The 13,110-nt window shown below is 46.1% G+C and overlaps 1 protein-coding gene across 4 annotated transcripts in view; it reads right to left on the reverse strand.

Annotated features, from left to right (window-relative positions):
- Window positions 1-13,110, reverse strand: part of LOC309561572 (filamin-B-like) — a 359,048-nt gene that overhangs the window by 113,703 nt on the left and 232,235 nt on the right. For all 4 annotated transcript variants that reach the window (XM_082265555.1, XM_082265554.1, XM_082265552.1 and 1 more), the window contains exon 19: window positions 6,167-6,284. In XM_082265555.1, coding sequence (XP_082121681.1) covers window positions 6,167-6,284 — 118 coding nt within the window. The remainder of the gene's footprint in view (window positions 1-6,166; window positions 6,285-13,110) is intronic.

Genomic DNA, 13,110 nt, shown 5'->3' on the forward strand with positions numbered 1-13,110 from the left:
CTTCAGGCCCCAATAATACCCCTTTTTTGGTTACAGTGTTCATCCAAACTTATCTTTCAGTTCTTGGTAGCTGCTGGTTTTTTAAGTGGAATTCCAGTCAAACACTAAGTCTAAGCCAACTCCCACCCCCATTCTAAGCCTACTTTAGCTACCTTGTGAAAGGAAAGATGTGCATACTTACCTATTCTAAGTCCACTCCGGTCACAATTGGGTCCCAGCACCAGCATCAGTGTAGAGGAAAGACAGCTGACAATGGATGTCCCATTGTAAGCCCATGGGTGATGTCAAGCTCTACAGCTGTTATTGGCTATCTCTCCTCTTCACTGAAGCCAGCTGCTGGAGAGATCAAGTGACCAGAGCGGATCGCCCTCAGCATAAGTATAGACATGGGAAAAGAAAAAACTGCGCTAAATATCAAAATCCTAGTAGCTGCAACTGAAATGTGACAAACATATGTGTAACAAATAGTGGGAAAAAGCTGCGCTAAATGACATAGACCATATATGATAGGTCTATTAAATAAAGTGGTAAGTCCCAGAAAATAATAGTCCAAAGTATTGAATGATGAATAAACTGTTAAAGTCCAATCCAACACGACACAGAAAAATTCTATGTGAATAGGTACTGCTTACCAGAAGTAGCAGTAAAATGAGCGTTGGTGTAAACAGAAACCAGACCAGTGGAACTCTGTAGATGACTCCTGTCAGATGATCTCCACTCAGAATTGTGAATCGGTGAATATGGTGATGAGACAAAAAATATACATAGCGTGATACTGCATAAAAATTCTAATCACCCGTGTGAATGAAGAAAATAATAGGTGTACACCACCACCAACATAGGCTGCTTACCAGAAAAAAGAAAAAAGTAAGCATAACATATCTCAGTGAAAGATTGGGAATGAAGAACCACCTCCGTGATATCAAAATAATTACCAGATATTAGTAGATCATGCGATATAAATCACTCAAATGAATAGAGCCACCACCAAAAATTCCTGCTTACCAGATATCAGCAACCAATTGCATGTATCAATCAGGGAAACTGATGTATGGCAATCCACAGGTGAATGAACATAGACAATCCCTTGGCAATATAGCTGATCCACACAGATGCTCCGCGATATTACATAGGATAAATAATAAGGGGGGGAGAGCCCATAGCGTAAAACCATTTATTAAAATAAATAAAACAAAAGATTTGCACTTACAAAAGTACACAGGAATAGCGCTGAATTGGAGCCGCCGGCCAGATGGCTTCAAACACCCGCCTGAGTATCGTCTCGTCTCGTAGAGGTGACGTCAGCACGCCGCGACCGAGGTACGTTTCGTCATAAATGACGTTCTCAAGGTACCTTGAGAACGTCATTTATGACGAAACGTACGTTGGTTGCGGCGTGCTGACGTCACCTCTACAAGACGAGACGATACTCAGGCGGGTGTTTGAAGCCGACTGGCCGGCGGCTCCAATTCAGCGCTATTCCTCTGTACTTTTGTAAGTGCAAATCTTTTATTTTATTTATTTTAATAAATGGTTTTACGCTATGGGCTCTCCCCCCCCTTATTATTTATCCTATCTAATATCGCGGAGCATCTGTGTGGATCAGCTATATTGCCAAGGGATTGTCTATGTTCATTCACCTGTGGATTGCCATACATCAGTTTCCCTGATTGATACATGCAATTGGTTGCTGATATCTGGTAAGCAGGAATTTTTGGTGGTGGCTCTATTCATTTGAGTGATTTATATCGCATGATCTACTAATATCTGGTAATTATTTTGATATCACGGAGGTGGTTCTTCATTCCCAATCTTTCACTGAGATATGTTATGCTTACTTTTTTCTTTTTTCTGGTAAGCGGCCTATGTTGGTGGTGGTGTACACCTATTATTTTCTTCATTCACACGGGTGATTAGAATGTTTATGCAGTATCACGCTATGTATATTTTTTGTCTCATCACCATATTCACCGATTCACAATTCTGAGTGGAGATCATCTGACAGGAGTCATCTACAGAGTTCCACTGGTCTGGTTTCTGTTTACACCAACGCTCATTTTACTGCTACTTCTGGTAAGCAGTACCTATTCACATAGAATTTTTCTGTGTCGTGTTGGATTGGACTTTAACAGTTTATTCATCATTCAATACTTTGGACTATTATTTTCTGGGACTTACCACTTTATTTAATAGACCTATCATATATGGTCTATGTCATTTAGCGCAGCTTTTTCCCACTATAAGTATAGACATCACTACTTCACAGGGTAGTTATTGGGTTGGGAGTAGGAGAGTGGAAATGGGGGTGGGAGCAGGTCTAGGTTTAGTATTGGACTATACTTTAGGGTGACTATGTTGTTACAATTAAAAAAAACTGTCCTACTGCCCATGCCTTGGATCTTCTTTCTCTTGAAGAGATACAGCAGCAATAGAATTGTAAGCTTCCAAAACATTTGGTATTGGAGGCCTAGTCCCTTGCTGAGTGCTGTGGTTTCACGCAGTGGCTGCCATGTCCATGACCAGTGGAAACATACAGAGCACAGTGAGGGGGGACCAGGCACCCACCATTGCCGCCTGTTGGTTGCAGATGGATTTTCAGCTGTTGTACCTTTCAAGAGAGCTAGGATCCAAGCCCTGGGCAGCAGAACAGGTGAGAATCCAGTCCTTTTTTTTTTTTTTTTTTATTATTATTGGTACCGTTTATGTGGTGGAGAGTTGCAATAAACCACTTAACAGTTTTTTTTAGATCGCTCAGGTATTCAGTTGGTGATATATCTGTGCTTGGATTTGTTGGTCTACACTCCTGTTGGGTTCAAATGAAGGGTTCCCTCTGTCCCAGTCAGATTTACTTTATTTTATATTACTGGGAATGCAACAGGAAAAGATTAAAATTCAAAAAGGTGGACAGAAACAGAGGCAGCAAATATGGCAGGGAATCTCACTACTAACATAACCAAGATATATAAAAAGTTATAAGGTTACTTAGCCAAGCAGGTTACAGTTATAATTCAAATATTACTTTTTTTTGGGGGGGGGGGGGGGGGGGCGCGCGTGGCCAGGCATGTGAGTGGAACAGCTTCACAGAGCTCCCGACTAATATCCTGCTGCCAATCCTGACTCCGGCTGTTAATCTGGGCGATATGTCCCATAGTATCATTCTCTTCAGTGCAGCTAGAGGAATCCATCAACACCACACCAGACCATATCTGAGCTATGATGACCCAAGGAGGCAAGGGAGAAGGGACAGCCCTGGAGATTCAACATGTACTGCCCAAAGGAACACCACGAGGCTCTGAGAAGCACAAAGACACACAGGCAGCAAAGTGGGTGAGGGTCATAAGAAAGATGCCCCCAGAGACATGCTCTACTATACACAAAAATCAGAGAGGTGCAGGGACAAGGCTCCTCTGCAGCCCAGGAGGAAGAAGCTGACCCATCCCAGTATATAGAGACAGAGCATGGGACTGAGCTTGACACCATGTCTCTCCCTAATGGTGACCAGCAGACAGACACTGCAGATATGATAGAGGGAGACATACAACCTACCCTAAGTCAAATCTTACAAGCTGTACAGCATTGCACTGCTTCAGTTAACTCAGTCAAGGAGCACTTAGGAGGGCTGACAGAGGAGCCCCCAGAGGATAAGAGAAAGAAAAGAACAACTGCTGCTGAAGGCCGTGATCAGTGATCTTGAGGACAAAATACCTCCACTGATTGCTGAAACCTGCACAGTCACCTGCAAAGCCACCCACAAGTGACAAAATGGATGATATTGAAAATTGGGCTGCCAGAAAAGGTGGCGGGTCGTGACCCCACAGAATTCGTCGACAAATGGCTACTGGATCTATTCGGGAAAGAAGCCCTTACCCCACTGTTTGCTGTTGAAAGGGCGCATTGTGTTCCTGCTAGGGCTCTCCCAGGCAACACACCTAGGCCAGTCCTGGTGCAAATACTACCCTACCGTGACAGAGAGAAAATCTTAAGGCTAGCAAGGGATAAATCCACCATACACTACAATGGCACCAGGGACTCATTTTATCCTAATTTCCCAGTTGAGGTTCAGAAGAAGCAGGCCAAATTCCAGGATGTCAAGCAACGTCTCCAACACCTTAATTTGCCATATGCAATGCTCTACCTTGCATGGCTGCAGAATACAGCCAGAGTTCAGGCGCACTTTTTCAACTCAGCCGGGGAAGCTGCAGACTGGCTGGATGTCAATGAGCCCTCTCTTTGTGCCAGGCACCGAGACAACGCTGAAACCTGAGACTGTTTCCTTGTTCTTCCTCTACAAACAGGTGCATATCTTTGATTCGGTGGTTCTGAAGGGCGCTGCACTTTTTTACTGGAGTCACTAAATTGTTGCTATGTTTACTGATAAGCTCAAATGGAGGAAGCCCCTCGTAAGGGATCGTGAAAAGCTCTCACCACCAAATGCGAACGCACCTGATAGGTGTTCTCTGTTGGAAAGCTTTGCATGAAAGGCACCACTACAAATTATGGGTTTGTTTAATGGATACCCATAGCCGGGAAAAACGGTCTCTCAACCTTCTCGGCTGGGTTTTTCTTAGTTTATTTTAGGCATTTTTCATGAGACCTTTTTTCTGCACTTCTAGAGCTATCTTGTTCATTTACAATACTTACTATGCCTAAGCAGGTACTTTAGTAGTATGAGATGCAGATGTGTCTCATTTGCCACATTGCATAAGATTTTATCATTAGTCACATGACGGACATACCTCTGGTTACCTGGAATGTTAGGGGACTACAAGATCCTTTAAAGAGGGTGATGGGGAGTACGGTCCTCCGTAAGTACCATCCTGCAATAACATGCCTCCAAGAGACCCATCTCACACCAGAGACTCTTAGCTGTATAAAGTACTCCTGGGCACAAAAGTCACCCACTCATGTCACGCATACTCCAGAGGGGTGTGTGTCCTTGTACACAAATCTCATATGTCAGAGAGGCGGTGTCCAGAGCACTGTTCCAAGCTCGAAAGCTGATCTTGCAACATTGGATCTCTCAAATCTCTCCAACTTTAGAGATGTGGTTAGCCAACATGGGATTAACGTTGAGATATGAGCGCTTGATATATCAGCATAGAGTCAGCCCGACCCGGTTCAATAAGGTCTGGGGATGCTGGCTAGCTACCCCTGGCTTGGCTTCATTGGACCTAATTCTTGAAAGGCTATTACCTTAAAGTGGGAACTCAACTGCTCAGTGTGTCCTCACCCTTGGAGTTTATTTGAAAAAGGTACTGGGGAAGAGATATGATGGGAATGTCTTTCTAAACCATACCTAGGGATGCATACACTGGGATATAATGACGTCTCAGGTTCAATTGGTTTTATAAACCTGCTTTGTCTTTGTACAAGAACATTATTCTAATTTGTATTCTGCGAAATTATTGTACAATGTAATACTTCGGAATGTGCATTATTTATTGTACTGTTAAAAGTTAATAAACTTTATTCTGATTTACAAAAGAAAAAAAAATATTACTTTTGGGTGGACATTTAAGATGTTGAATATAGCTTTTATTTAGCATGGCTGAAAGACAAAGGACTGTAAAAATAAATATGTTGAAATACAAAATATATCTACATATAAGCTCTTTGCTGAAAATTTACCCTACCTAAAGTGGTTGTAAACTTTAGACATGAAAGAGGAACAAACCATATACCTCTATAGTGTGTACTTTTCTCTGTTCAGAGCACTATGTAATTTCGCTCTGCTGCCTCATTCCTCTGCTATCAGCAGGAGTCACTTTTGACAAGTTTACCTGACATCAAGAGAAAAAAGGGGACAGTGGAGGAAGTTTCAGCACACAGCTTGTGATTGGCAGCCTCCCCTCTGTTCCTGTGTGAAGGGGTGGGGTGTCCCTTCCTTCCAATCCACTCTCACAACTCTTCTCACGGATATCTGCAAGGTGTAACTTCAAATTCCTGCCCCCCACTTTCTGACAACACAGACAAGCTGTATACATTCTGCACTTTGAACGGATGTAGAGAAGAGGGGCTGAAGATAAACAGGAGGAATAGTTTCATCTCTGTATATCATCTGAGGCTAATCACTTCAATGAGTATATGGGTTAACAACCACTTTAAGGTAGTAATTTATATTGCATCGCTGAAATTATTTTCAAAAACATCAATAATGCCTACTTACGGCTATCTAGTCCACTGATTTTGATCTTGCTGAGATCCAAGGGAGCCGCTACCCCAACTGTAAAGGGGCTTTTTGGAATAGGGTCGCCTCCATAGTTCACATCTACCTTCATTTTACCCTGAAAAATAATATTTTGTAATTATTTCAAAATCCAATGAGGCTTAATAAATGGTTATACAACTACTTGTTAAAAAAAATAAAAAATAGGCCAAAGTACAGAAAAGCTACTACAATGATATGTAAGGGAAACCGCCACACAAAATGTTATCCTTGACTGTCCCCCTGCAAGCTCCAACATCCCACACTGTAAGATCCTCAAAACTGTTACAGATTCTTCTGTGTTCTCTCACAGTAACAATATTGCCCAAACCTATGAGATGAGAAAGGGGGACACCTTAAAAATCAAAAGTAAGTAGCCAAAGGACAAACTCCCAGCATACCCTATGATGCAGACCTGGGAGAATATGCAAAAAACTATTGGCTAAACCAGTGGTCTCCAGACTGTGGCCCAGAGGTCTTTGTTTGCTTTTATCTGGCCATTGGGGCACAGCTCTCCCCCCAATGACACCAACCATTGGGCACAATAACCCCCCAATGACACCAACTTGGAGACCACTGGGCTAATCCTTATTTTTTCTTTATATGAGCTTTAAAAATACACAGCGCCATCAATCAGAGGTGTATTTAGAAAAAAAAATGTGCAAGGCAATTTGCCAAATTCAGCATTTCCTAGTTTAAATTAAAAATGAATAAAAATGTGTTCATTCAGCACAGCAAATGGTCTATGATTTGTTTTATGCCCAGTTAGCACAAAACAAATTGTACATGTGCTTTCACTGAACAAATTGCTATACAAAATGTTATAAAGATACTGCTTAATGTGGTAAAATACTTGTCATAGAAACAGAAATAAACTATGCTTGGACCAATATTTAAATATAAAAATATCATGAAATGCATCCTAAAACAATAAAAAAAAGTTTAAAGCTGAATTCTAGGCAGGTGTAAATTACATTCTATGTATGAAGATTGAAAAACCGTCTGTGTGCAGCAGCCCCCCCAGCCATACCTAATACCTACCTGAGCCCCATACAGCAACGTGCGCGAGAGCAACTGCTGTCCCGGGTCTCTTCCTCCTCACTGGGTGAGAGCAACAGAAGCCACTGGCTCCTGCTAATGTAAAATTACAGCCAGTGTGGAGAGGGAAGGGGGGGGGGGGACTGATCTGTGTGTGTGAATGGACACACAAAGTAGCAGCTAGGGAGCAAGCCTGCTCTGGTGCCTCCATAGCAAGCTGCTTGCTAGGGGGAAAGGGAGGGGCCAGGAGTGCCAGCAAGGGAACCGAGAAGAGGAGGATCAGAGTTGCTCTGTGCAAAACACTTGCACAGAGCAGATAAATATAACATGGTTGTTTTTTTAAACTGCCTTTAATACCACTTTGAAAAAAACTAAAGTATGCAGCTCCACAAAAATATTTTTTTTAATGCAAGCAGTGTTAATGCCTGAATCTGACCTGGTATCAGACTCACACTCCATGTACAGCAGGGCTAAAGTGAGACAGTAAGATGCAGCAGAAGGAGCCAATCAGTTAATGAGCTGACAAGGAACATTGTGAAAGGAGGAGAAAGCAGAGTAACAGAAGAGCTCATGAATGTGCTGCTTGTCCTTTCACTGTCCAGTCACAGACTGGGGTGGGTCAAGGATTACCTAGACTCAGAGAAAGGGGGAGGAACGATGGTGGCCTTTAAACTGAGGACATCTAGTGTAAGAAAAAAGTACTGCGGGAAAATCTAAATTTTTAAAAAGGTAAATACTACAGTAAAATGGGATTCTTGACTTACCGTAAAATTCATTTCTCTGATGTTCACTGATAGAGACAGCTTGTGATCTTCTTAACCATTGGGTTATACTGCCCTCTAAAGGAGTAGGAAACTAGGCAGAAAAAAAGTCTGGCTACGCCCATGTGCAGTCCCAGGGGGTATACTCCCTTTCCCTGCTATAGGTACTCAGTTTTGTTACAAACAGTGTCAGAAGAATTACAACTCCACAGAGGGGTGGGTGCTGTGTCCGTCAATGAACATCAGAGAAATGGATTTTATGGTAAGTCCAAAATCCCGGTTTCTCTTTCGTTTATTGACAGACACAGCTTTTGATCTTCTTAACCATTGGGACGTCCCAAAGCAGTGTTAAACATGAGGGGTGGGAACAGCGAAAAAGTAATTCCCAAAGCTAAATTATAGTAAACCAGGTAACAGGAGCTCAACCAGAACAACAGGAGCGCACCTGATAAAAAACAAAACACCCTCAAAGAGGACCAGGCCCTCTAAACAGCAGCCTGCAAAACCTTGCGGCCAAAAGAATCATCCACAGATGTCAACACATCCACTTTATAGAACTTAGTTTGAGTGTGCCTCGATGACCAGCCTTGCAAACCTGCGTCACTGATGCCTGATGACGGAAGGTCCGGAAGGCACTAAGCCCGAGTAGAGTGCGCCTTGACAGTGATTCAGGCCTATTCCATCAAGGGTCAGGTTCCTCCTTTGTCTGTCTGTCTGATCCTTCTGGAAATAGTCGCAGAGGAAGCGGACAGCCCTTTTCGAGGCCCATCCTTGAGCACAAATAGCGAGTCTGACTTCCTAAAAGATTCTGTAGCTGTCAGGTACATCCTAATTGCCTGGACCACATCTGAAGCATGCAATTTCCTTCAGATGTTTTGGCCTGAGACACAGGGAAGGCAACACAATGTCTTCATTCAAATGAAAATCAAAAGACTTTTGGAAGGAAAGATGGACAGGGGTGAAGAACCACCTTATCTCTGTGAACCACCCAGTAAGATGGACGACAGGATAACGCCGCCTATTTCAATACCTTGCGCGCAGAAGTGATAGCCACCAAAAAGGTCACCTTCTAGGACAAGCAGGGGAATCTCCCAATGATTCTCAAAAGGAGGCTTCTGGAGGACTGAGATCACCAAATTGAGGTCCCAAGGCGGCAACGGAGACCGCACTGGAGGAGCCAAGCGCCCAACTCCCTGAAGAAAAGTACACACCAGGGAGTGTGTGGCCAAAGGCCATTGAAAGAAGACCACCAAGGCCGACATCTGGCCCTTGATAGTACTCAAGGCCAGTTTCTGCTCAACCCCCCATTGAAGGAATGTCAAGATCTGAAAAAGAGCACGGATGAACCCCAAGAGACACACTATGCGATGCACATCTTCCACGTACAATGGTAGATCTTCCTAGAAGTAGATTTCCTAGCTTTTAACAGCGTTGGAATCACTCAGACCAACCTCTATCCTTCAGCATCTGGCGTTCAATAGCCAACCCGTCAAAGCCAGCAACTGTAAAGCAGGATGGATGATTGGCCCTTGGAACAGCAGATCCTCCCTGAGAGGAAGCTTCCAAGGAACGTCGGCAAATAGCCGCACCAGATCAGTGTACCAAGCCTGGCAAGTCCAGTCCAGGGCCACCAAGATGACCAGAATCCCTTCTGCCTCGATCCTGCGTAAAAGTCTTGGCAGAAGCTTGAGAGCATATTAACCCCACTGGGCCACCAGCGAGTCCGCCAGAGGATCCAGTGACCGAGCCATAAACCTCTGCGCCATTCTGTTGAGCCAAGATGCCAACAGATCCATCTTGGTGATGCCCCACTGGGGAGACAGCTGATGAAACGCCTTCGGGTGAAGGGACCACTCCCCTTGGTCCAACGCCTGCCGACTGAGGTAATCCGCCTGAAAGTTTTCCATCCTGGGAATGTGTACAGCAGAGAGGACTGAAACTAAACGTTCTGCCAACCTTAGAATGCCGGCTACCTCTAGAGCCCCCAGGAGACTTCTTGTGCTCCCCTGGTGATTGACATAAGCCCCAGCCATGGCATTGTCCGATTGAATGCGCACTGACTGGACATACCTGAAGACGATCCATCAGATGTTTCAGGCACAGTCTGATTGCTTGGAGTTCCAAGACATTGATCAGTAGTCTGGACTCTTCCAGTGTCCAGACCCTCCGAGCAGAAATTTTGCCAAGGACGCCTCCCCACCCAGACAGGCTGGCATCGGTGGTGACCACTGTCCAATACAACGGGAGGAAGTATTTGCCCAGCCAAAGCGCTGGAGAATGAAGCTACCATATCAGGGACTCTTTCATTCCCCGAATCTAGTCCCATTTGCCCAGAATCTCCCTTTGCTGGAACCTCGTATGGAACTGTGCAAACTGAATCACCTGAAAGGTAGACACCATCAGGCCCAGCACCTGCATGCAAGTCCGGAGGGATGACCATCTGCTGTACAGCAGGAGACAAATTGCAGCCTGTAGTTTCTGGAGTTTGTCAAGAGGAAGGAGCACTCTGGCTAAGCTGAGTCCAGAGTCAGACCCAGATAGTCCAGCTTTGTGGACGGAATCAGAGCAGACTTCTGAAAATTCAGAATCCAGCTGAACTCCCACAGAGTTCGTATAGTGATCTCCAGGTTTTCCACCAGAGCAGTAGGAGACTCCGCTCGCAGAAGGTCGTCATCCAAATAGCCCAGTACCGATATCCCCCGTTCGCATAACAATGCTAGAACCCAGGATAACACTTTGAGCAGAGGCAAGACCAAACGGTAACGCCACAAACTGATAATGCTCCTCTCCCACGGCAAAGCAGAGGAAACGCTGATGACCAGCACATATTGGAATGTGAATGTAAGCATCCTTGAGGTCGATAGAGGCAAGAAAATCCCCCTAATGCAGGGATGCCACCACCGTGCGAATGGACTCCATTCTGATCTTCTGCACCCGTACAAAGCAGTGCCTTGAGATCCAGAATTGGACGCACCTTGCCTTCCTTCCTGGGAACTGTAAACAAGTTTGAGTAAAAACCCTGAAAATGTTCTGATGTTGAAACCAGGACAATCACCCCTTGAACAGGTACTGCAACGCCCCAAAAAGACCCTGTAAGTGGTACAGGGACAGGCGCAAGTTGGAAGAAAAGAACCTTTCCGGAGGGTAAGCATAAAACTCATCTTGTAGCTGGACCGTGTGGAATCGTGAAACCACTTGTCTTGCACCAGGGAAGTCCACGGGTCCGGAAACCAGCGAAGATGTCCCCCTACCCCAGATACGGTTGAGGGCGCACTGTCATGCTGAAGGAGCCTTGTCCGCAGGTCTGGAGAAGCCCCCTCTCAACTTGCCAGACCAGGTTCGCTTGGATCCACCAGAGGAGACCCTAAAATACTTTGATTCCTTGTCAGTCGTCGTTGAGGGATGAAAAAACTTCTAATGAGCCAAGAATGAAAGCCCACATCTACAATGAGGGTCCTTGCCCTTAGTAGCCTGCAGAAGAAAAAGGTACTCTTCCCCTCTGTGAGACCCTTAATGTCGTCATCCAGGGCAGCTCCGAACAGGCAATCTCCTTGAAAAGGAAGATCAGTTAAGATCTTTTTAGAAGTCTGGTTCGAAGACCAACATTTGAGCCAAAAAATAATCCGAAGCACCACTACGGAAACAGAGAGCCTTGCAACATGGGGAGCCGCATCACAGATAAACTGCAGCCCCTGGACCAACTGGTCCGCCAGGTTAGCAAAGGCAGGGGGGGGCTGCTCCCCCTCCAGGTCACAGCATATAAGCTTAGCCCTCTCGGTCCGAGTTTGCGACACTAGGGCAATGGTGAATACTGGCCTCAGAGCCCAACCATTCACTGTGTACATAGTGCGGGCCACTGCCTCCGTCTTCCTGTCAGCAGGGTCCTTAAAGGCCAGGGACTATTCAACTGGAATCATGGTTGCCTTGTTCAACCTGGAAACCGGAGGGTCTACCGCCGGTGGAACAGTCCACTTTTTAAGAAGGGACGCCTCAAAGGGGTACCGCATAGCAAATCGCTTAGGGACCACAAGGGGACGTTTTGATCATTCCCACTCTTTAGCAACAAATCTGTCAAAATAGGAGGGGAAAGGAAAAACCTTTGCCGCTCTAGGTGGCTTGGGAGTGCCAAGGGGAACCAACGCCTCTGTCGCAGCTTCAGCTGCATCTTTCATTTTTAAGGTCTCACGCACAGATACAATCAGTGCATCCACCAGTGCCTTTTCGTGCATGGCTACAGGAGTGGAAGAATCATCCTGAGAACTCAGAGCGCAGACCCAGAAGAGTGACCCACCTCCGCACCTGTCGAATCAGATTCAGGATCTGAGGAGACAGATGGGGAAAGCGGGGTGGGGCGCTTTTTGTTAGCCCGTCGCCCAAAAGCCATCTCCACCCGGGACACAAGGGACTCCAGGACCACCGTCCGTGCATCAATGGATGGGGCCCCACAGCATCAGAGGGGGATCAGGTGGGGAAATATGCTCCAAGGACTCCATGAGTCAATAGGGGGACCCCACAAAAAAGATGTAAAAACACTGCCAAGGGACACCCCCACTGCTCCGACAGCACCACCTGGTCATCAGTAACAGAGCACCAATCGATCCTCAGCAGTTGGAGAGGAGCCCACCAGACTCACGACCCAGCAGAAACAGGCACCTGCAGCCAGTAGGACAATCTGCACTCCACGTGCGGCGATCAGGAAGTGAAAAGATCCAGGAATCAGCACCAGGGGGTTCCCACCGCCAAAATCGTCACCCAGAGGGCTCCACTGTCATGGCCCAGGAGGGATCCCTAGGCATCAGAAAACAGCACAGGCAGAAAGGGGGGGCCCTGGTAGGAGCCCTCACCAGGCACAGCCCCCCCCCCCACAGCCAATCGCCCAGTCACCGTCGTCGCACCCCACCCCCCCTTGCCAGCACAGCACCTTGCCCCTATCCCTACCCCACGAGGTGGACCAGACCACCCTAGAGCCCCAGCGTAAGTGAAGAGGGGGCAGATGGGGGTGACGTGGCCCACAGGGGGACCACCAGACTGATGAGGGGGGTTTCTAACGGGAAGTAGGGGAACCCGGGGGTCCAACTGTCCCATGGAGGGGCCCGAGTCAACCCC

Source organism: Pelophylax lessonae (genome assembly GCF_965119305.1).
Source record: "Pelophylax lessonae genome assembly, chromosome: 8".
Taxonomy (NCBI): Eukaryota; Metazoa; Chordata; class Amphibia; order Anura; family Ranidae; genus Pelophylax; species Pelophylax lessonae.